Source organism: Trachurus japonicus, chromosome 11 (assembly GCF_045865225.1).
Source record: "Trachurus japonicus isolate A0001 chromosome 11, Traja_1.0".
Taxonomy (NCBI): domain Eukaryota; kingdom Metazoa; phylum Chordata; class Actinopteri; order Carangiformes; family Carangidae; genus Trachurus; species Trachurus japonicus.
The window spans coordinates 8,074,807-8,098,884 of record NC_140917.1 but is presented as its reverse complement, the minus strand read 5'-3'; the positions used below and the strand labels follow the sequence as shown (position 1 = coordinate 8,098,884).

Sequence of the window (24,078 nt, the reverse complement as noted above, 5' to 3'; positions counted from 1 at the left end):
TCCAAGATTTTGCAGTTTTTCTGATTATTGCAAGGAAACACTTTTTGATTCTGAAATAGCTTCTTCATAAAAAAGAAAATAAAAGTCAACGGTCATTTTGTGTGAGAAAAAAAATGCTACCTTTTAGGGAGAAATTGCAATGGTCTGCTTGTAAACAATTGTTACACCAGTAGCAGAACTGCACCGATTTCAGTAAGAAATTGTGGCTCGCACGTAACAAGTGTTTTATTTTTTTGGTTTTCACAATATGCTGAGGGACCAGCTGATTTAAAATTCTCCAAAATCCTGGGGCAACTGTGAAATAGAAACACACAGCTATCAAAGATTATTATCCTTTTTGAAAGAAAATACTGTAATTAGCCACAGTCACTAACAATAAAGCCAAAGATCGCTATAGCTAGAAAGGTAAATACTGTTGGTAGTTACACGCTATGTGACAAAGCTATGAGGAAGACAGCAAGTTTCCTTGATCAAGGGAGCTACTATTCAGTCACGCATCTTTTTTTCTTTTTCTTTTTTGGAAAAAGGCAACACATGTCATTGCTTGAAGTAATAATTGTAAAAAAGTAAGCACTAATATAAAACAAGGAATGATATGAAAAGCAGTTAAAAAACAGACAATCCTTATCTAAACCTATCGTAGAGACTAGTGAGAAAGGCCACAAGGTTCACAGAGAGATAACATGAGAAAACTCCTACGGTAAAAAGCTTAAACAAGGCAGTCCAGCAAACAAATGTGCATTTAAATATAAAGGCAAATTTTACACTTATTACAGTATAGTTTAAGGTTTCACTCATTCACACACTCATTCAGTCAGGTATGATCTTTTTTTTTTTCTTCATTCATCAGAAACATAGGTCCACATGTAGCTACCAGTCTTTTCTTCGCAACAGACTTTGTGGTTTTTATTCAAAAAGGTTTTAAAGGTCCCATAGTGAGATTTTCATGAGTTTTTAAAATCCGGTCTAGGTTCCATATTAATACTGTGAAAGTATCAAAGCCGCAGTCCAGAGAGAAATGCACACAGTCTGTATTCAGAAACTGAGCCTTAAAACCAGCCGTCAGGACTTCCTGTCACTTTGTGATGTCACAGCAAAGCAGTCGCTAAGCCCCGCCCACCTGGACTGACCATCCAAGCTTGCAGGATTTGATTTCTGAGCGTTTCACCTGAAATCTGCTCTATTTTCACCCACTAAACAGTCAGCCAATCAGAAGAGAGGAGATGTAAAACTACACCAAGATGGTTTTTAATTCTTAAAAACCACAGATTAAACACAGGAAAAGTGTGAAATATGGGACCTTTAAAGTTATTTCAGATGAACAGCTTCACCATCATCATCATCATTAACGTTCATCTCTATCAGCTTTTGTTTACTTTCAAACTTTATGTCACTACACAAAATCAAGCCCGTGACGTTACCCATCGCTCGTACGCATGCCGCCACAAGCAGCTGGTTGTACTGTACCGTTTTGAATCCGGCCATCTGCCTAACAGAACAAACCAGTCACAGATTTTTGCAGATTTCAGTCTTTTTTTTCTTTTTTTTAAGTGAACAACAAGTCTTCTGTGAAGGAAAAAAAACTTCAAAAGACTGGATCTCGTCATGATACTGGGTGAAAAAACATTTCCCAGTAGAGTTTTTGTCTACCGCTGCTGTGCTCTGTGTGTAATAGAGATGTGAGGAAAAAACAGATGTAACATCAGTATTTTTGCAGCATTATTTTTCCATCCTTGAAATATAAAATACTCTCTGAACCACGAGGGGTTTCGCCTTTTATTTGGACTCTGGTCCGGCATCTCCACAGCCAGTACCCTGTACTCTTCACCATATACCCTGTAAGTTAGAGAATAGGCCACTTTCAAAATAAAAGTGCCACCATTTGTAAATGATGGTGCCTATTTTGTTGTTTTTTTAAGAAGTGATTGTGATTTTGACAGTACTATATTTTTTAAATGACAGACATAACATTTATGGTGGAAATCATCTGAGTGCTTCCTTTATAAAATACTTCTTCAAAATAAAATCCACTGTAATCTTGACTGACTGTCTTTATGGCCAAATCCTGTGATGATTGTGGCTTAAACCAGGTTTAAGAGCTAGTTGAGAAAAGAAAATCCTACATTTATTTTTTAAGCCACAAAAGAGGGAGAATCTTTAAAAAGCATTTTCCTGCGCATTAATAAAACTCTTCTGTGTAATTCCTCTGTGTTTCGTTTGTTAAGATGAGCTTAACTTGAAATATGCGATGTAAGAATAGGCCTTGTTCAAAATCTGTAGAAAGAGCAACTTGTAAAATGTGGGAATCCTGTACAAGAGCTGTTTATCCTCATTCGCTCCTCGCGCTCAGCATGAGTGATTTCTACACTGGAAATACATTCAAAACTTTGATTTCTTGTAAAAACAAGAAAGGCTTAAAATTCAAAAGAGTGAAAAAGGGAAATTAAATTACTTGGTTCAAACTATTTCTGCCTGCAAGTGCTGATTTTGCACAGCAACAGCACGTACAGTACCTTCGGCAAAATATAGTTTGTAATCTGTAGTACTTTTTTTTTTGCAACTGACAGACATGACAGGTTTGTAAGGAATCGAGAATATACTCCTGTGCAAATACGACCTTTAGGAAACGCCAAACGGTCGCCAACAGATTCAAGTGCTGCAGCCAGAGTACGTTTGTTTTGGAAACAGACCGCACCTCATACATTCACCTGCAGGACTCTGACCGCTCTGGGACCAGTTCCACGTCTGAACCGGACGCAGGAGAAGAGTTTAGGGTAAATGCCCGGGGCTTGACTTTGAACAGGGAGCGGATTAACGGAGAGATCAGTCTCTCAGATTGTTAATGTGGGCGCAGATCTTGAGGGCAGGACCTAGCTTGATGTTCATGGTGGACATGAGATGCTCCTCCTTCAGCAGCAGCAGCGCCTGTCCGTCAATCTCCTGCGATAGGAACTGGGAGGCGATTTCCTCACAGCCTGCGAGGAAGAGGAGGGAGCAAAAATTGGGATGAAAAATGAAATGACAATTAATAGCGGACAAATATTTAATGATATAAGATAAGATATTACTGATTGGAGCAAAGAAAGCTATAACAAGGAAATGGCTACAACCCAATGCACCGACACTAGAAGACTGGCAAGGGACTGTTCACGAAATCTACATCATGGAGAGACTGACATTCGCTCTAAAATTGCATTCGGAGAAATTTAAGCGTTGGTGGTCCAAGTGGATCAGATATATAAGATCACGGAGACCTGAACTGCTTTAAGTACCTCTATTACATGGCTTGAAGTACCAGTTTATCAATCTTGATGGAAAAATGAGTAAATGTGACTTCTTTTGTTCAAATGTTCTTATTTAAAACATTGTAAAATGAAAGGGGGAGTAATAGCTTGGAGAATATATTAACACAATTGTCCAAATACATGTTTTTGTTTTGCTCTGTATGAGTGTAATGGCGCTGAAATGACTTTGTATGTTTCTCCCTGATATAAAAAAAAAAAAAAAATGAAATGAAATGAAATCAGCTTGTTTATAAATAAGACGAATAAAAACATCTGTAACTGTGTTTCCAATGACAAAATCAGTATCAGTGTGTGAGTGTCGTCCCACCTTGTAGCGAGGAAATAAACTGAGACACCTCCTCCACGCTCCACTGGGCGGGGACGGCGGACAGGCAGCTGGGTGCGGAGCTCTCCGTCGGGAGCGGAGGGGGCGGCTGGTGGCAGGAGGCCGAGGACGCCGGCGAGAGGGACATGGGGTCGTCTTCATCCTCCTCCCCGCTGGACTCCTCGTCTGAATGGCTGGACTCTGAACGGCACTGAGGGGAGGAGGAGGAGAGGGGGAGGAGACCGGTGAGCGCTCGGCCCCAGACAGACCACATCTTATAATTAACAGACTTAATTTATTTGATAAAAATGAGACCAAACACCCCCAAACAGTGAGAAAATGAATCTAGTTGTGTGCTTTGTTGGTTTCAGCTGCACCAATGCAGCCACTAGGGGGCAGAGATGACTCAAAGCTGCTTATGGATCTAAATGTTTCTTTTGCACCTCAAAATATGCTCATCCATGTTGACTCATTTTGACTTTACAAAGGATGGCCCGAAGTCTGGAGACATTCCTGTTCATATACTTTATTGTAGCTTCAGTCTGGGGCTGTTTTTCATATCAAATATTAATCGAGCCTACAAGGATTATATGAATAATTTAGATAGTGGGTACTTATAATCTTGTGTTATGCAGAAATCAGAAGATTATTGTCTTTTTCCCAACTCCCAAACCTTTCAAACCTTAAAGCTCCTAAATATAAAGGTAGATGTTTGTATTAAAGCTCCATACTGTTTAAAAGTAGATGTTTGTGTTAAAGCTCCATACAGTATAAAGGTAGATGTTTGTGTTAAAGCTCCATACAGTATAAAGGTAGATGTCCATGTGTAGTGTGATTATAAAGCAGCTCTAGGTTCTATATTAATACTGTGAAAGTATCAAAGCCTCAGTCCACAGAGAAATGCACACAGCCTGTATTCAGAAACTGAGCCTTTAAAACCAGCCGTCATGACTTCCTGTCACTTTGTGATGTCACAACAAAAATTCACAACAAGCCCTGCCCACCTGGACCCCTCATTCAACACTTTTTCCAACAGGATTTGTTTTTTTCTGTGTGGTTACACATGTCTCCTTATTCAAGAAAACAGTCAGCCAATCAGAGGAGAGACTCAGAGCCTCCCCTCCTCTGATTGGCTGAAACCAACCTGTCATTACCAGAGCAGAGAAAACTACACTAAGATGTTTTCTTATCGAAAAACCATAAATATATATCTTCTTTTGGATCAACAAACACAAACACTAAAAAGGTGTAAAATATGGATCTTAAAGGACGACTTTTCAATTTTTAGAAACGCAGCATGCTGTGCTGACTCACCTTGACAGGTATGGGTCTCCCTGCTATCTTGGCACTGGCTATTTCTGAGCTGGTCCTGCGGGGAACCCTCCGCCTGGCGATTCCTCCCTCCTCGTCCGAGTTGGAGAAGTGACCCTGGCCTTGATCCTGATCCGGAGCGTGACCCTGACCTTGACCCTGGCCGTGACCCTGCCGCACGCAGAAGTGCTGCCTGAAGCTGACGTTGTACCTGGGGAACCAATACATACTGTATCGTAGACAAAGAGTGACATATACGGTACTGAAGCCAAGACGAGCAAAACATAGTCTTTGTCTCTTTGCACCATACGCGGTATACAACCTATACACATGTAGTGGGCAAAGGGACAAATGCAAAGCAGAAGCAGAAAATGTGGAAACCAAAAAAAAAAAAAAAAAGAAAATCATATGCTGATGACGTTGTGTTACAAACAATGCAGGAAGAGCATTGTTTATAAAGTCACATCATAAATACAGTTTTAAAATCATCAACGAGACTAACTGGACAGAAATTTGACACATGTAAGTTTTCATGTTCATTTTTGTAGAGAAATGAGCATGAAACAATTAACCATGAGAACAGAAAACACACACTCACACATACACACACACAAACACAAACACACACAGTCACACACACAGTGAAACATACAACCGCCGTCACCTGAGAATTCACATGTAACTCCCTGAGGTCGCGTCCTCATCGCGGCTATGAGGGTTTTAATGACGAGGAGGAGCTCACAATCTGAGGTTACACACTTATTAGACAAGCTGAGTTTTAAAAGGTCGCTGCAAAAAACTTCTTTGAATATTTTTGAGAAAAGAAACAAAAAAGCATTTATCTCAACTAGAATTAAAAAAAAAAGAAATTGGCTTCAAAACAACAGTAAATTTGAGAAAAAATACTGCTGAATGGTTAAATCATGAAAATATCTATTTGTAAAAAGGCAAAACAGTTTGGCTAACACTTTATAAGAACTACACACTATTAAGCATTATTTAAACATTAAATACTTAATTCACATTTATAAAGCATTCTTCTTCCATTGATACTAATTAGCATAACATTTATAAACACAGTTAGATATGTATGTTTTATGATATTTCAACACTGAAAACACAATGGATTCAGCTTTTATTTCATATAATACCAATTTTTAAAAAAAATGTCAGTTTCATAAAGGATTAGAAAATACTTCACTACAAAGTAACTAACCTGCAATAATCATTAAGTGTCTATAAAACATCTAAACACTCACCAAGTCTTATTACATGCCTAAATCATATGTATAAGTGGAGCATAAAGGTACATTTTACTTTATAAATCATCTTATGACCCACTGTCATCTCCTAAATACCTGGTTTGTAATTGATATAATTATAATTTTTAAATGTTATGTTGTGGTGTATGGAAATAAAACCATTAAACACATTACAGATGAACTTATGAATGCAGAAATAAACTGTGTTTATATAAATTATATACCAATTAGTATCAAAGAGGAAATCAGTATTTGATCATACTTGTTCTTAATAGTGTGTAGTTGTTATAAAGTGTGACAGAGTGTTGTGTTGGTGACAGATTGGGCCACAGCAGTGTCACAGTGAATTCTCAGGCGGCTCCCTCTGCTGTACTTATTATATTTCATGCGTGTTGAAGTACCTCTTGGCACAAGTCATGGAGCAGAACCTTTTGGTGCCTCTGAACTGGTTGGCAGGAGCAAAGTTTTTACAGTACTCACACTTAAGCACTGAGGGAGGAAAGTTCAGAGAGAGAACAGAGAGAACAGGTTCAGTTCATCGTTTCTACATAAACTCCAAACAATTTTGGTCTTTATTCTGCAAAGATTAAATCAGACTCTGCTGACATTTGACTCTGCTGTTACGCCGCCTCGGGGTCGTTTTACAGCACAGAGGTTGTAATTAAACCCTCAGAGCGTTCATGTCTCCCGTCTCAAACAAACAGGGGTCAAACAAGGGTCATTTTGTTGCACAGTGGAAGAATCCTGATCCTCATGTTCACGTTGTTATAATCAAGTTTGCTAAGCTTAACAAGCTAAGTAGTGTGGACAGTTCACTGGCAGAGCAATAAACTGGTGTTATTTGCTGTAACTTGTGAAGTCAATTTGGCAGATTCTGGATATTTTTGAAAAAACAAAAAGGTTATTTATTATTTACAGAAACGTTGAAGATGAAAAATATAACCAGGGGACGGTTTCACAAAGACATTTTAAACTGCTCTGAGGTCTGTTGATAGATCAGTCTACTGCCAATAAGACTGCTTCACAAAAATAATAACTCATTTTCAGACAGTTGGAGAAAAAACAACGCAGGTCAATGGCCCAAAACCAATGTTGCCATTCAATTCAACTCAATTCAATTCAAAAAGCTTTATTGTCCATCAAGCTTTTTGCCATGGCAGCAACTGGTGTTAAACATGAGAAGGGAAAGAGGTTTTCCATAAAGCAAATTATTCTCCACCAAATTCCATTTTTCTTCTTGTAGTTTTGCAGAGTTTCTCAAAGTAGGATAATACTATTATTATTATTATTAATTTACCCAGAATGCATTGTGCCACAGTCTGACTTAAGATGTTTAAGACCTATTTTTTACAGTCTATGGTCAAGACCTAAAGTTTAGATTAATTTAGCCTCGGTGTGTCTGAAGTCCGTCTTTGAAGCCGAATTCGAAGCGTAAACAAAACATTTCAAACCCTCAGACAAGTCTGGAAGCTGGAAGCCGTTACCTGTCGCCGTGGTAACTGTCTCTGATTGGTTAGTGTCCGGACTGTCGTTGGTTAAATCCTCGCCGACCGAGTCCTTCACCGGACCACACACCTGTCGATACGAACAGAGGGGACAGCGTCACACACACACACACACACACGCACACACACACACTGTAGCATCAGAAACTACAAAACTACAAATCCCATTAGTACAGCGGCTAAGCATGAAAATTGTGCACTTTTTGAAAGAAACATGAAACTTCTACCATAGTTAGTTTATGCCATGAGGTTTATTTTAAGATCGGGAGGGAAGTCAGATTTGACCTCTGAGGCCCGGGAGAGGTCAAATCCAAGATGGCCGCCAATAATATTCAAAAATGCCTATCGCTGGAACCAAACACAGTAGAAAAACACTTAAGGTGTCATTTCCCACTAATTTTTGGGTGCCCATTCTGTTGGTGATACCTTTGAGACCAATAGAATTCAAAAAAATGCATTTAGATCAATGTGTAGGTCAAATTATGCAGACATAGGGAGGTGAACAGTGCAAAAAGGTAGTTTATTTCCAAAATAATAGCCTAACAGTGATGATGATGTTAATAATGATGATAATAGTGCCAATAATAATAATCATTATCATAATAAGTTCTTTTTTTTTTACTGATTTATTATTAATTTGTTTCTACCTTTTTCCATTCTTTAGTAAACGGCAGTAGAACATTGGCTGGTTTCGCCAAAAACACCTGTTTTTGACCAAAACACATTCAAGAAAATGCATTTATGTAAAGGTGCAAATCTGCAATTTAATAATACTGTCGCCCTCCTCTTTCCGCGGAGAGAGGGGTGGTGTCTGACGCTGTGTGGAAGCATTGCGAAGGCCCATGGAGGGGAGTTGACACAATGTGCTTTCGCCCAGTACTCTGAATTAGAGTTCTCAATTTCAACCCAAACCCGAGTAAGGAAAAACCACAATGTTTTTGTGGGAAATTGAATCAGTTTCACCCGCTGATAACACCATCTGCTCTCGCTGCAAAGAAAGCATGTCACTTTTTTAGTTTAGTTTTCTTTTTTTTTGTTGGGCTGGGCTGGGTTTGGCCAGACAACTAATGCTGGTGTATCGAGCTCTGTCGGGTCCGGGCTTAAAACCCACTTTGAATGTCAAAGTGAAGAAATTTACTGAAGTGCAGATAAACGGCAGGAGTAACTATTGGCACTTTTCCACTACACAGTCACGGCACGGCTCAGTAAAGGTGCTTTTCCATTACAGCTGAGTTCTCTAGTTCCTCCTCAGCAGGGGTGGGGGATCGCAAGGCCACACTGTTTCTCTCTCTATTTTCGATCTTCTCGTCAGCTCCAAACTCACTTGTCTGTTCCTCGATTACGGACCACAGCGTGGTTTTCCACACAGCATCATTTAACTCGGGTGAAGGAATAACAACGGTCTCGGTACAGATGAATTCTCATGTCGGACATCGCGCTCACGACTCTTCCAGTGACAACGCTCTGCCCAATCAGTGGAAGGCAGTCGGCTGACGTCACGTTTTAGGTATGGCCGTTCCAGGATTGAGGACTACGGCCCTCTCCAGGAGCCGAGCTGGTCCTCAAAGGGATGAGGGACGGCCGCAAGGGTGGCTGGTGCCCTGAGGGGACCTCTACACGACGCTGGCTGGCCCTCTATAACGGGAACCCCGCCTGGCTGCATCCCACCGGCTGGCGGTCAGCTGGGGGCAGTTTGGGCTCGTAATGATTATAGAAGGTGGCGGACCAGCTGCTGATGCAGAAATGAGTCCGTATGGGCTGTATCATGTCGTAGTACTCATGATGGCGCCTGACGTGCAGGTAAACACGGAAAACCGTATGACCCAGTAGCCAAATGCCTCGTCATCTAATTAGTGACACACATGAATGGATGAACGAGATTCCCACTGTCCCTACCTACTATCTAGCGAAACCCCCTGACAACCGGCTTTTGATTACAGCGAGTAGAGCCGTTGGTGACAGGGTTGGCGCGTGGCCGGATGGTGGTCCGCCGGTCCTCTCCAATCTCGCACTGCATGTTTGTTGAGAACCTGGTGCTAAATCACTTGCAGACGACCTGATTCTGGGTCAGGGTTTTGTACGTAGCAGAGCAGCTCCCTCGCTGCGATCTCTTGAAAGTCAGCCCATGATCCAAGCTTTTGTCGGTCTGAGGGCGTGGGCCCCCAGTTGGCAGTCCCCCTCATCCCTCACCGGTGGACCAGGGGCACGGTGGCAGCCCTCAGTCAGGCAAGGATAGAGGAGGAGGAGCACCAAGTGGACCGGAGCCTGAGAGCCAGGGAGAGAGTAACAAGCGGCTGTGGTGTACTAGTGCCACGAACAGAGCCGAGAGACAGTATCTCTTTAAACTCATTGGCTGCCATTGATGTCTATAGACATGTCTGTTGTATATTAACTTCAAAGTCACTGTTCCGCTTGACATGTTTCTTTCCACAAAAAGCTTGTTTTCTCAGTGTTCTGGTCAAAAACAGGTGTTTTGGTCAAAAACAGGTGTTTTTGGCGAAACCAGCCAATGTTCTACTGCCGTTTACTAAAGAATGGAAAAAGGTAGAAACAAACTTTTTTTCCTAATGAAAGAAGAGAGTCTATTCTTTCTCTTGGTAGTTTTGGTGTTTACATGTTTACATGAACACAATATTCTGTGGGTCTTGAAAGATCTGTAAAAAATGCCCTAAAACGGCTGGCAGTATGCAGCTCTCTGCTCTGAAAATGGCTGGCAGCCAATGAGTTAATAATAAATCAGTTAAAAAAAAGAGCTTATTATGATAATGATTATTATTATTGGCACTATTATCATCATTATTAACATCATCATCACTGTTAGGCTATTATTTTGGAAATAAACTACCTTTTTGCACCGTTCACCTCCCTATGTCTGCATTATTTGACCTCCACATTGATCTAAATGCATTTTCTTGAATTCTATTGGTCTCAAAGGTATCACCAACAGAATGGGCACCCAAAAGGTAGTGGGAAATGACACCTTAAGTGTTTTTCTACTGTGTTTGGTTCCAGCGATAGGCATTTTTGAATATTATTGGCGGCCATCTTGGATTTGACCTCTCCCGGGCCTCAGAGGTCAAATCTGACTTCCCTCCCGATCTTAAAATAAACCTCATTATATAAACTAACTATGGTAGAAGTTTCATGTTTCTTTCAAAAAGTGCACAATTCCCCTAGATTTGAGGGCTTAACCGCTGTACTACATGTGTGTGTACTCACAGGGAAAGGCTCCGCCCCTTCCTGGATGACGAAGCCCTCGATGAGGTGGGTGAGGACTTGAGGTTTCACCACGGCCTGAGGGGGAGGAGCTCTCTCCCCCTGGCCGCACACACCGCGGGACACGGACAGGACCGGGGAGGGCGAGGGCGGGGCCGCAGCCGAGACTGGTGGGATTAATCAGTCAGTTAGATCAGTCTGGTGTCGATTATCAACTATGGAGATTTACATGTATCCAGTGGTGTAGTCTAATATTTTTTAGTGGGTATACTGCTTTTTAGGTGGGTAAATTTGTACCAAAATTGACCCAAATTAGACCACGGACCCCCATTGGACAAAATTTTGAAGCAAACACAAGAAATACACAAACAATCAATGTACATTTAAATTAGGCGTAACATTTTGAAAGATTATAGAGAAATTTCTGGAAAAAAGCGGTACAATATCTCCCAAAAAAGTTGAAACATTTCTAGAAAAAAGTGGTAAGATTTCAAAAAATGAACAAAAAAAAGTTGAAAAAACTGGTAAAATTTCAACCAAAAAAAAGTTAAAAAAACTTTTTAAAAAGTTTTTTTTTTTAATTGAGAAAAAATAGTAAAATTTCTCAAAAGAATTCTAGAAAAAGTGGTAAGATTTCGCAAAAAAAAGAAGAAAATGTGGTAAAATATGATAACATTTCTGGAAAAAAAAATTCTAGGAAAAAGTGGTAAAATTTCAAGAAAAAGTTGGGGACCCCCTTGAACCCTGTCAACCCTCCCACTTTGAGAACCACTGACATTTACTTTAGTTAGATAGTTTTGTTGTACTGGGTATACTGAAATATTTATGCATTTTCAGTGTCAGAGTATATATCAGAGTATACCTGAGTTATCACATAGACTACACCACTGCATGTATCTGCTGTGTCGTTTACCTGCTTCGATGGGATTGGTCGGGAGCACGGAGGCGTGGTCTCTGACTGGCTGGATCCGCGGGGGGGAGGGGCCATCTTCATCATTGGCTGAATTTGAGTCTGATTTTCTTTTCAGTGAACCTGTCAGAGGCTTCCCCTGAAACATGTGGGTCAGACATGATCACAGGCATCAAACAGTGGAAACAAGAGACGCTAACGAACCAACTGAAACCAATAAACTAATGTTATATTAGTTATTATACATATATATTAAAGGGGAACTATGCAAGTCCGGTCGCTTTCCACTGTTTTGCTAACCCTCCTCTCGGCCATGTGCATTTGTTTACAACGAAACCCATCGAGAAAGCAATCAGTAGAGCGGCGGTGGATAACTTTATATCAACGATTTTACTTGTATATTTGTGTAGTTTTATCCGCCATAAACAAGAGATTATGGTTTATGGGGTATGTTTGTGTCACGGTGCCGCTAGGGTGACCAGATGTCCCGCTTTGTGCATGATTTCACGCATTTCTGTCTCTTTTCAAGCGTCACGCAAATTGAGACCATGTCCCACATAATTGGTGGTCCCACACAATATCCCCCCAGCAATGTGAAGAAGCCGGTGATGTGCCAAGATGTGCCTGCACTCTGGGCTCTGTTTATAGAGTCTGCCAGTAACACACCAAAGCTTCAGGACACCGGGTCGGAGGCTCTGATCTTACAAGGTTGGTTTTCAGCCAAGTGACGCTCGGTGGAAGACAGAGAGCCTCCATTCTCCCTGGAACTAGTTACAAGTCATTGATTTCAATGGTAAATGGTCCAGCACTAGGACTTTGGAGCTGTTTAATTAAGGTAAAAATCCTGCATAGTTCCTCTTTAATTAATCTATTAAGAACTAACAAACCTAAAAAATACTAATGAACCGTGTGTAGAAGGAAGACAAAGGAAAATTATAAGTAGAAACATAACAGCTTTAGGTCAGTCAGCTGCATCTTGACAAAACAACAGTTTATCCCCTCTGTGCAGACTCCCTGGTTGCCTAGCAACCTCACAGAGATGTCAAGACCTCCTTAGGAATTCATCGTCCACACTCGACTGTCTGCAACTCATCCCATCGCTCAGAGGATGAACTGTAGGTCTGTGAAGAGGTCGCCTACGACGACCACCAAGACCAGAGAAGATATATACCTGTATGTACGGTATATTATAACATGTGTCTCTCAATGTGTTTTTCATTGTTATTGTTGCCTTTTGTGTTGTTTAGCTACTTTTTTATTATGTGTAATGTTGTATTGTTTTGAACTGTTTTTATGTTATTGGGACTACGGACGGAAACTAGCGTCCTGCTATAATCCGGCATATTTACATGTTCTTATGTCCATTAATGTGCACTGTCCCATTCAAATAAATAAATAATTAAGAGCACTGAATCTTGGAAAAACTATGAATCCTTTTGTTTACCGGGAAACAAATAAAAGTTGTTTCTCATTAAAAAAAAACACACATCTTGAATCGTTGTTTCATCCTCTATCAAACATTTAGAGAGCTGATCATTTTTTGTAGTATTGAATTAAATAAATAAAGAATTGAACAGTTTTCCACAGAATCACTTCCTGTTTGGTGTTCTGCCTCCAAAATAAAGCATTTTTACAAGATTACCTAATTTTTTGTTAGAGTTTTCTCTTTTTTTTCCTTCTTCTCCTCTACTATTACAATCATTCTTAGCATCTAATGAGGAGCCTGAAATCTGCAGCACAATAGGCTTCATGCACAGCTCCACTACTTCCTGATCTTAAGCCAGCTCCTTTATTTCCTGTCTTCCATTATTGGACAAACTGATTAATCCAGGTGTGTCTAACCTCACAAGAATGGTCAGAGTCGTCAGACACACCTGGATTAATCAATTTGTCCAATAATGGAAGACAGGAAATAAAGGGGCTGGCTTAAGATCAGGAAGTAGTGGAGCTGTGCATAGAGCCTATTGTTTGTTGCATCGGTTGGTTGCATTGCTCATACGTGTGCATGTGTGACACCTGAACGAACAGCACAAACACACACGACGCAGAGTCCTGACTTGCTGACCTGTGGTGTCTGACTTCCTGACGAGTCTCCGTTGGTGGTCACACCGACCGGCGCCGCCCTCTGCTCCTCGGCCACCAGGGGGAGGGAGAGGGAGGAGAGGGAGGAGAGGGAGGAGCGGGACACGGAGGACGGGGGAGCGGAGACGCCGGCGGGCGACTGGGAGGCGGCGGCGGCGGCGTTCGAGGCTACGGGTCCGTTCTGACTCTGATTGGCCTGCGGGTGCACCTGAGACACCTGAGCCAGCGGCGGCGCCTCCTGCGGCGACTGCAGCGCCTTCAGCCCGGCCCCCCGGCCCACCACGCCGCCGGCCTCCCGCGAGGCGATGGACGCCACCATGGTGAGCAGGCTGGACGAGGACGTGAGGACGGCGGCGGCTCCGTCCTGGCTGCAGCTGCTCCGCGCCAGAGCCAGAGCCTGGGCGTTCCCCAGCGAGCTCTGCCGGGCGCCGACGATCTGCACCGGGATGTGCGGCGGCGGCGGGGCGGCGGAGTGGGCGGAGCCGCTGGCGGGCGGCGGCGGGGGGGCGGGCAGGATGGGCGGGGGGTTCCTGGAGGGCAGCTGGAGGGGCAGGCGGAGCCCCTGCAGGGTTTTGGGCTGGATGGGGACGGGTCCGTTCCCGTGGCCCGTGGACTTCTCGGCGCCGAGCGACGTCTTCTGCAGCGGCTGCACCACCAGCGTCTGGGCGTTCACCGCCGGCTTGATGGTCGCCGTGCCGACCGGGTAGCCGTGAGGCTGCGAGCCGGCGCTGGACGTCAGGACCAGGGTGTGCGCCGCCGTGGGGGCCGTGGTTCCCGTGGCGAGGGTCCGGGTCCCGTGGAGCAGCAGCTGGGAGAGAGGGATGGAGGAGGTGGAGGAAGAGGAGGAGGAGGAGGTGGAGGAGGAAGAGGAGGGGTGGGCTTTGAGGTTGGTGGGCTGAGGGTACGTGGGGATCTTGATGTGCGGCGGCTGCGGCTGTTGGCTCGGCTTCGCCGGAGACTGGGGGGTGGAGTGGTGGGGGGGCTGGACCAGAGAGAAGGCAGCTGGAGACGGAGACACACAGACACAAGAGCAGTGATGACATTTAAACCTGCAACAACAAAGTGACAGAAACAAGCTACAACAGCACACTCCTTTAAAGGGATAGTTCAACATGTTGGCAAATTGGCCCATTGCCATAATCCCTATAGTCATAGCAGTAGGTTCGTTACCTTTAATTGTCGGTGCAAGCTGTTTTTAGAACGGTGGAGCAGAGCCGCAGGCTCATGTGATTTCTTGGTTTCCCTCATCAAATACACAATCCAATAACCCCAAAACGCTCTGGTGTTGTGACCTGCACATTCACCACGCTATGAGATAATAACAGAACGTTGCCAGACAGAGTTGTTTTAGAGGTAAAGTTTTTCAGCAAGCAGTCTCTGTATTTACCTCTAAAACAACTCTGTCTGGTAACGTTCTGTTATTATCTCATAGCGTGGTGAATGTGCAGGTCACAACACCAGAGCGTTTTGGAGTTGTTGGATTGTGTATTTGATGAGTTTGATGATGAGGGAAACCAAGAAATCCCATAATGAGCCTCCGTAGCGTAGCTCTGAGCAGCTCGCGACTCTGCTCTGCCGTTCTAAAAATAGCTTGCACCGACAATTAAAGGTAACAAACCTACTCGGAAAACTATAGGGATTAAGGCAATGGGCCAATTTGCCAAAATGTTGAATTATCCCTTTAAACGATTCAACCTGGGGCTCTAGTTTCCTGATATTTTAGGTCTGATTCTGCCTTCGCTGCCCTCCCCTACCTGAGTCGCTCCTCTCTGGGGCTTCAGTCTTCACGCCGACACCTTTGGGGCTGGACACTCCTCTCATGGCCAGATTCTGCACCTGGACGACGGGAAGACGGAGATAAAAACAAAAAAACAAAAACAACAACCTGAAGTCAGCTGTAAAGAGACGGAGGAGGTTCATCTCCTTCCTTTGCTCCTCTCAGTCCACGAACCTGATCACTGTCTGATTGGCTGCTGCAAGAGGAAGTTGGAGTCACCTCTTGCTGTTGCTGTTGCTGTTGCTGAGCCTGCGGCTGCTGGGTGACGGTTGCCACGGCAGCGGTTGCCGTGTTGCCGGGCATGAAGATGAGCTGCGAGGAGATGGGAGCCCTCAGGGAGCGGTTCACCTGCAGGACGACGGGACAGGTGGCGAGAGTGACCGAGTGTCGGGAAGTTTCAACAGGAGATGATCCAAGAAAAATAACAAAAATGTACTTTTCTTGTTTCAAGGAGCCACTGAAACGAAGCTGCAGGTCAAACAACTGATTATTTTGATTATCAGATATAATTTAAGAATGATCACTTCCTCTTTGTTTGTTTTTATTTATTGTATTTTTTGTACCAGGGAACATCTATGTATGGGACAGCGGATGGAAATTAGCCTGTGGCTACAATCCGGCTTGTTTACGATTTTGTTTCGTTCATGAACTTGCATTGTCCCACTTTAAATAAATTGAATTGAATTGAATTTAGTGGTTTTCCCTACAAAATAAAAGCATGAAAAAGTTCATTCTTAGCAGGAACAAATAGCTATTGAGAGTTTTACTCTTTGACAGGAAGTTCAAAACATTTATTTTAGTTTAGTGTAGTTTATTTATTTATTTCATTCATTTATCGAGCATACAAACAAAAGATAAAATAAAATGACAATACTGTAACTCTTGAATGAAACGGGGCAGAAAGAAGCAAACTTATATTGTCTACCCCTTGTTACAAAGAATTAATTCACAAATTAGATAATACCTACCTATTTTATTAATGTATTAATTTATTTATTCTTTCTCTCCTTCTCTTTGCTCTTCCTAGAATAACTTTCTTTTTTTCACATTCTTATGTCACCATCTCCTAATTATCTTTCTATACACACACATAGATAGCAAGTGGTTTCCTTGTCGTATTTGCGTTGTGTCTCTTTTGTCTCTTTTGAGTAAAATGAGAAAGTGTACTCCTCTCATATAACTAGTTATGATTTCTATTGGCAAAAAAATTGAAAATCAAATAACATGAGTTCAGAAAATCGATCAAACAACATTTTGTGACAGTGAGCCACATGAAAACATGAAAACGCAGCAGGTTCCAGTTGTATCTTTCACTCTGGAGTTTACTACTAACTTCCTCCATGTGAGACTCACCCTCAGGTACATTTGTCCCTGCCCTGCTGCCGTCCCACTCAGCAGCACCGACTGGCTGATGGTGGACGTTGCCGAGGCGCCCATCGGCCGGCTGCTGGGTGTCGACCCGGCTCCAGACGTTACACTGGTCTGGAAAAGAACAACAACAACAACAACAACATCATGCACAATCTATGTTACTGCTGTGGACGACATATAAATCAATAAAACACACCGTCACCGTGCAAAGCCACAAGGGCAAAGTTTAAAGGGATACTTCACCCAAAATCGATAATTCACCAATTTTCTACTCACCGTCATGCCAAGGAAGGGTTTGGAGAACTTTCTGAGTCATCAAAACGCTTTTGGAGTTCCAGGGGGGGTTCAGCTGGCAACGGCTTTTCATATAATGGCAGTAGATAGAGTTCACTTTTGAATCGTCCAAAACACACACTATGAAACATCCACATACCTCCATACTGCTCGTCTGTACTGACCCAAGTGTCCTGAAGCCGCCACATGAAAAAGTTGTTCGGAAATAATGAATTTAATCTCTGTTTTTATCCTTATTGTAGCAGTAGCTCCCAGTGGCTCTGTTGATGTTTGTGCTCATGCGCAAGATGTTCGTTCGTCGTTGTAAACCATTGGATGTATGATGTAAACATGGAAGAACATCTCGCAGCAAATCTCGAGGAGCCACTGGGAGCTTCTACTACAACAAGGCCAAAAACAGAGATCACATTCATTCTTTCGGAACAACTTTTTCATGTGGCGGCTGTAGGACACTTGGGTCAGTACAGACAAGCAGTATGGAGGTATCTGGATGTTTCATAGTGTGTGTTTTGGACGATTCAAAAGTGAACTCTATCCACCACCATTATATGAAAATCTGTTGCTAGCCGGACCCCCCCTGGAACTCCTAAAGCGTTTTGATGACTCTGAAAGTTCTCCAAACCCTTCCTTGGCATGACGGTGAGGAGAAAATTGGTGAATTATCGGTTTTGGGTGAAGTATCCCTTTAACACCGATCAGTTACATATCTATTGCTGGTTTGACTCAGTTTGGCCCCAGACGAGGAAGCAAAATGTTGTGAGAAGAAGCAGCAACGTGGGTTAAGACAAAACAAAACAACAAAAACAAAAGAAGAGGAAGAGTTCGTACAGCTGTGGTGCTGGTGGTCTGAGACGAGCTGCTGCTGGAAGGACTGGACTGACGACTGGCAGCCAGCGTGGCCTGAGAGGAAGAGGAGGAGAGGAAGAAGAGTTGGCTGCTGTGTGTTTAATCCACACACACACACACACACACACAAACACATGCGCTCTTTGTTTTGGAACCACAGCGTCCAGCAGCGTCTCGTCCACTCATCATGGTTTTCTCATTCTTTCTTCTGGTTTTCCCTCTTTTTTATTCTTCCACTCTACTTGCACAATGTAGTGTGACGTACTTCCGCTTTAAGAAGTTACGGTCCACTCACTTCTGGCGGCCATCTTTACCATAGCGCTGTATTTGCTGTATTTAAATTAGCCTGCATACCGGTATTACACTTTACACCTAAGTCTCTCATTCTACATTCATAGTTATGTTTGTACATGTTATTAATAGTATAGTCAGTTCAGTTTGTATTTAGTCGAAGCATTTTTTATCATTTAATCATTGATCGCATTTTGCCGTTAGCTGCTCGGCTAACTTAGCCTACTGGCTATATGAAAATTAGAGGCTAAATAAAATTACATACTAACTTCTTATAGTAACTTCTTAAAGTTTAGTTTATTAGTTTAATAAGGGACAGTGTGCAATTACATTAATCATTTGCAGCACCAGATTTAGCTTGCAGCTAATTTCCATCTGTAGTCCCTACACATAACATAAAAATGATAAAATACACAGAATTACACAGACCACAAGCTACTATACGAAGGTGAGGCATAAAAAGACACAATTAGACAAAAATAAATAAAGCGGCAGTACGTCACACTACATTATGCAAGTGGTCCATAGTCTATAGTTTCCACAGTTACAGTAACATGAATAAACCAGTTGATAAATAACCTTTTTGGACACAGAGGAGCATGCATTCACCTTTACCTGTTGCACGGCGGCCAGGTTCTGCAGCTGAGCGTTGTTGATCTGCTGCTGCAGCATCAGCTGCTGGAAGTACTGAGCTGCGTTGGGCTGCCGCTGCAACGCCTGCAGGGCCTGGAGAGGAGAGGAGAGGAGGAGAGACGAGAGGAGGAGAGAGATAAGGACAGGGGTGAGGAGAGGGGAAGAGAGGAGAAAGAGTAAGAGGAAGAAGAAGCAGAGAGGAAGAAAGGGATGGAGCTGAGCCTCCTGCCAGCTGCCTGATGTACGAGCTGAGGCTCATCCAGTAATAAGTTGTAGGATGAAAGCGAGCGCGGCGGCAGGATTAGCCGGCGCAGGGCGACAGAGACAGATGGACGCACGGGGCCACGGAGACGGAGAGAAATTACACACAGACTCCATCTCTCCATCTCTCTCTCTCTCTTCACCTCCCTCCGTCCATCACTTCCTGTCCCTCAGCTTTCACACGTTCATCACAAATAAACACACAGGACCGACGGCGCGCGCACAAACACACACATCAACAACAACAACAAACAGATAAATCCTGCAGACGCTTCACACCGACGATGTTTTCATTCACACGCAAACGGCTCAGCAGCTCCAGTTAAAGCAGGTGAGACGGGGCTTTGCTCCTGGAAACAAGACGTCGTATTAAAACCAGGAAATGAATTTCATTTATCTTCGTCTGCAGAGTCGCATTTATTTAAATATCGACCTGAATCTGAGCGGTGCTGAGAAAAAATATGATGAACCTCCGCTCCAATGCTGGATTATTAATTATTATTACACAACATGAAACAAGTTTTTATGACTGAGCTCAGATTGTAGTGGGAAATGTGATTAATTAATCTAAATTAGTAATACATTAGATTTCAGTTCAGATGGTTCAATTATGAACATTATGAACAATTATTATTGTTTATTACAATTGTTTATTAAATCAATACTAATAATGAGTTCAAGTGACATTTCCTCTATCTATCTATCTATCTATCTATCTATCTATCTATCTATCTATCTATCTATCTATCTATCTATCTATCTATCAAATGATTAATGTTTATGACTGATTTGATCCATGAGGAATTAGCTGTAGGCCCCGCCCCCTTTAAATGTCACAGTGCAGTGATTGATTGATTGACTGTCAAAGCTGTACCACCTTACATATACACTGATCAGAAATATTGCTTTTTATTGATGAACTTATGGGAGAGAAGCTTTTAGACCTAATTAAACCTGCTATTACTATTATATTTAAGCTGCTAATTATTTTCTCAATCAATTAATTAATCAGAAATTAGTTTACAATCAGTGAATCCTGAATTCTGTGACAGTTTATCACTGTAACAAGGACAGAAACTTTCACATCAACTCAGTGAAGTTTTGATATTTTTGATTAAGATAATGAAGCAACTGATCAATTATCAAAACTGTCGACTATTAATTATCAATCATCAAACTAAATGAGGAGGCTGAGCCATCACACCAGCTCTAACACACACACACACTCTTACCTGCACCGCCTGCCTTTCGTACAGAGACATGGAGTTCATGGGCGAGGGGCGGGAGCTCGTCCCGGACGCCGCACTCCCATTGGTCGAGGCGCCCTGCTGGTTCTGCTCCCCATCCGTCTCCATGGCTGCGGAGGAGACGGAGACAGAGACAGAGACAGAGACAGATGACGAGATGAGACGTCCGTCAGCGAGACACTGAGTCAAACACACTTCGTCCTGATGAATGAAGCAGCGGTGACGGAGACACGGTGAAGCTGCTGCTGCTCAGTCACCGACGTTTCCTCCGTCACCGGGGAAACACACACCTGTTTCCTCAGACACCACATACACACTCGTTATGGGACAGAAAGATGATTCATATTATTATTATTTACAAGGAAAATTAAAAACCTTTAAAGGGATAGTTCGCCCAAAATTCAAATTTCACTCATTACCTACTCACCCTCATGTTGACTAAGAATTTTCAGAGTCCTCCGTGGCTTCTCTGAGTTACGGGGGTCCGCGGAGCAGTATTTGTCCATATAATGGTTGTGAATGGATACCAACTTTCTTGGTCCAAAAAGACACACCAAAAAACATCCAAATACCTCCATACTGCTCGTCTGTAATGTCCCTCTTGTATTGAAGCCCCGACATGAGAAATTGTTCCACCGGTAGGAAGAGCAGTGAACCGAGACACTGGGAGCTTCCGCTACAAACAAGCTTAAAATATAGACTTATTTAATTTTTTTCGGAACAATTTCTCATGTCGGGGCTTCAATACAAGAGGGACATTAAAGACGAGCAGTATGGAGGTATTTGGATGTTTTTTGGTGTGTCTTTTTGGACGAAGAAAAGTGGTATCCATTCACAACCATTATATGGACAACTACTGCTGCGCGGACCTCCCCGTAACTCAGAGAAGGCACAGAGGACTCTGAAAATTCTCACAGCTCTTAGTTGACAAGAGGGTGAGTAGATAATGAGTGAAATTTGAATTTTGGGTGAACTATCCCTTTAATTGGCACCATTTTTCAAGATTTCTAAAGTATTTTATGCAAAATTTTGTGTGAAAATTGACACAAAACATAAATTAAGGATCAATAAATTGGAAGGACGCCACAAAGCTGCAAGCTGATATTATATTTTGTAGTTAGGCTGTAGGATGTGACTGGGATTATCACCATTACCTGCTCTGCTCTGCTCTTACAGGTGTAAATGTTGCCTTCAAATGCTTCATTGTGACTTTTTCCCTCTCTAAAATAACAAGGTGATCGTTTATTTTTTTCAAATTAACAAACACTTTTCATTGGCTTTTTAAATTGTCTATTTGATTTCCTGAGAGTTATGTTATTTTTCTGTTGTTATAAAGCGACTTGTTACATGCTCACTCACACAAAAACAACAACAAACACATACAATAACAAAACAAACACTGCATCACCTTAAACGCATCTTTAACATTTCTGTACTGTAATTAATACAGTATAAGAAGTGCATAATGTATGTTAATATACACTTATATACTGAATAAGTAATTTTATCATGTAACAGAAGCCAATTGTTTACAGATACCGGCGTCTTTTAGTGCATATAACATTTCTCAAACTGTACCTGAATGCACCACAGCAGAACTAAAAGCTGTACTTGCAAAAATGCCTTTGAAAGCAACATTTTTTTTATTTTTGATAATAGGAGAGTAAATCAACCAGCTCAACAAAATCAAATCTACAACTATTGATTTTACTTTTCTTTCTTTTTTCAGAATCAAACTGGTACTAAGGAGTATTAGGGCCAGCCAAAAAAAAACAAAAAAAAAAAACAGGCAAATTTAAAAAAAAAAAGAAATCTGGCAACAACAAAAAAATCCATCGGGAAAAAAATTTGGCAAAAAAAAAAAAAATTCTGGCAAAGAAAAAAAAATTCTGGCAAAAAAGGTACTGTGGTCAAGCCTCTGCAGTTTGTTTTTGTTTTGTTTTTTTTCCTTTTTTCCTTTTGCCTAACCTTTTTTTTATTTTTTTTATTTGGTCTGTGTGTTTTGTTTTGTTTTTTTTTGCCTGGCCCTAATAATACTCCTTCGTTAACTGGAAACCCCTCAAAACACAACTCCTTTAATTGTAGTTTCCCACTGCACTGAGTCTGAGTCTGGAGGATTTACAACCTTTTCATCCCTGCAGTAGCCTATCTCTCTCTCTCACACACACACACACACACACACACACACACCAACACACACACACCAACACACACACACACACACACACACTCCTGTCCCAGCTCGACCAGTCTGCAAAACCTACAACCTCCAAACACCAGCTCCACCTCCTCATCCTCCTCAGCTGCAGCCACAGCCATCCTCTGACGCGCACACGCACACAAACACACACACACATACACACACTGCTAACGCTAGCTGTACTGTAGCTACCCTCCATGTTTCAGACCAGTTAACGCTGGATCCTCCCCCCTCCTCCTCCTCCTCCTCCTCCTCCTCCTGTCTGCCTCTAACCGGAGCTCCTCTCCTCCTCTCCTCTCACCGTCGCTGCTCCTCCGCCCGCGGCTGCACCGGCGGCCACCGGCTGCAACACGACTCGGAGCGACTCAGCGGCCTCCGGAGCTTCTATCTTCTCCTCTCTTCTCCTTCTTCTTCTTTTTCTTCTCTCTTCTTCTTTTTCCTCTCTTTCTTCACGTGATGTTTGTTGTTGGTGTGTGCAGGAGGCCGCGGCAGCAGCAGCAGCAGCTCCTCCTGCTCCTCCTCCACCTCCTCCAGCAGCAGCAGCAGCAGCAGCAGCAGCAGCAGCTCCGCTTTTTACTGTTTTGCATAAATTTGCAGCTGATGTGTTGTTGGAGGGTCACGCCTCCTCCTCCTCTCTCCTCTCCTCTCTCCTCCTCTCTCCGCTGCTCTGCCTTTTCCGGCGCGACGGGATGACGGAGCAGCAGCAGCAGGACGGGGGAGAGAGAGGGGGACACACCACACAGACCTCCCTCCCCCCTCCCTCTCTCCCTCTCCTCTCCCCCGCGGTGCGTCTCATCCAGTGGGACACCGAGCACGACTCCGTGTCCCCCTTCTGCCAGAATACACGCATCAACAGTTTACATTTGGTTCATTGTTTTTATTCTATAACAAAAGAACAAAAGATACCAGTTTGAGGAGGAGAAAATGTTTGATACCGACCATCTCGGCCCCAAGATAATGGAAATAATTGCATTTAATACATTTCACAATTATATAAAGAAAAATTGAATATGTAAAACTAACAATAAATAGTAAAAGTAATGATTGAATATCTGTGTTCAATGGGTTCACTTCAGTAATATCTATGACACTGGAAGTATAGGCTATAATTCTGCTTTAGTGCCACCAAATGTCCTGAATTTGGAACAACATCAATAATATACCTAATAGGCCTAACTACAATATAATATAATATAATATAATATAATATAATATAATATAATATAATATAATATAATATAATATACAAACCTAAACTAAAGG

The 24,078-nt window shown here is 42.5% G+C and overlaps 1 protein-coding gene across 2 annotated transcripts; it reads right to left on the bottom strand.

Annotated features, from left to right (window-relative positions):
- Positions 1-221: 221 nt before the first annotated feature.
- LOC146978117 (polyhomeotic-like protein 1) lies at positions 222-23,462 on the bottom strand. Of its 2 annotated transcripts, none has more exons than XM_085790840.1 (15): positions 23,117-23,462; positions 20,601-20,725; positions 19,084-19,200; positions 18,166-18,237; positions 17,026-17,154; positions 15,847-16,020; positions 15,650-15,731; positions 13,879-14,897; positions 11,817-11,952; positions 10,907-11,070; positions 7,667-7,757; positions 6,584-6,671; positions 4,924-5,131; positions 3,613-3,820; positions 222-2,975 (listed from the first exon to the last, which is right to left on the bottom strand). In XM_085790840.1, the coding sequence occupies exons 2-15, from the start codon at positions 20,721-20,723 to the stop codon at positions 2,824-2,826; spliced, it is 2,763 nt and encodes a 920-aa protein (XP_085646966.1). In that variant the 5' UTR covers positions 20,724-20,725; positions 23,117-23,462; the 3' UTR covers positions 222-2,823. The 2 variants fall into 2 exon arrangements, with proteins under 2 accessions (XP_085646966.1, XP_085646967.1); XM_085790841.1 differs by having other exon boundaries at positions 19,090-19,200; positions 23,117-23,460.
- Between the last annotated feature and the right edge of the window lie 616 nt (positions 23,463-24,078).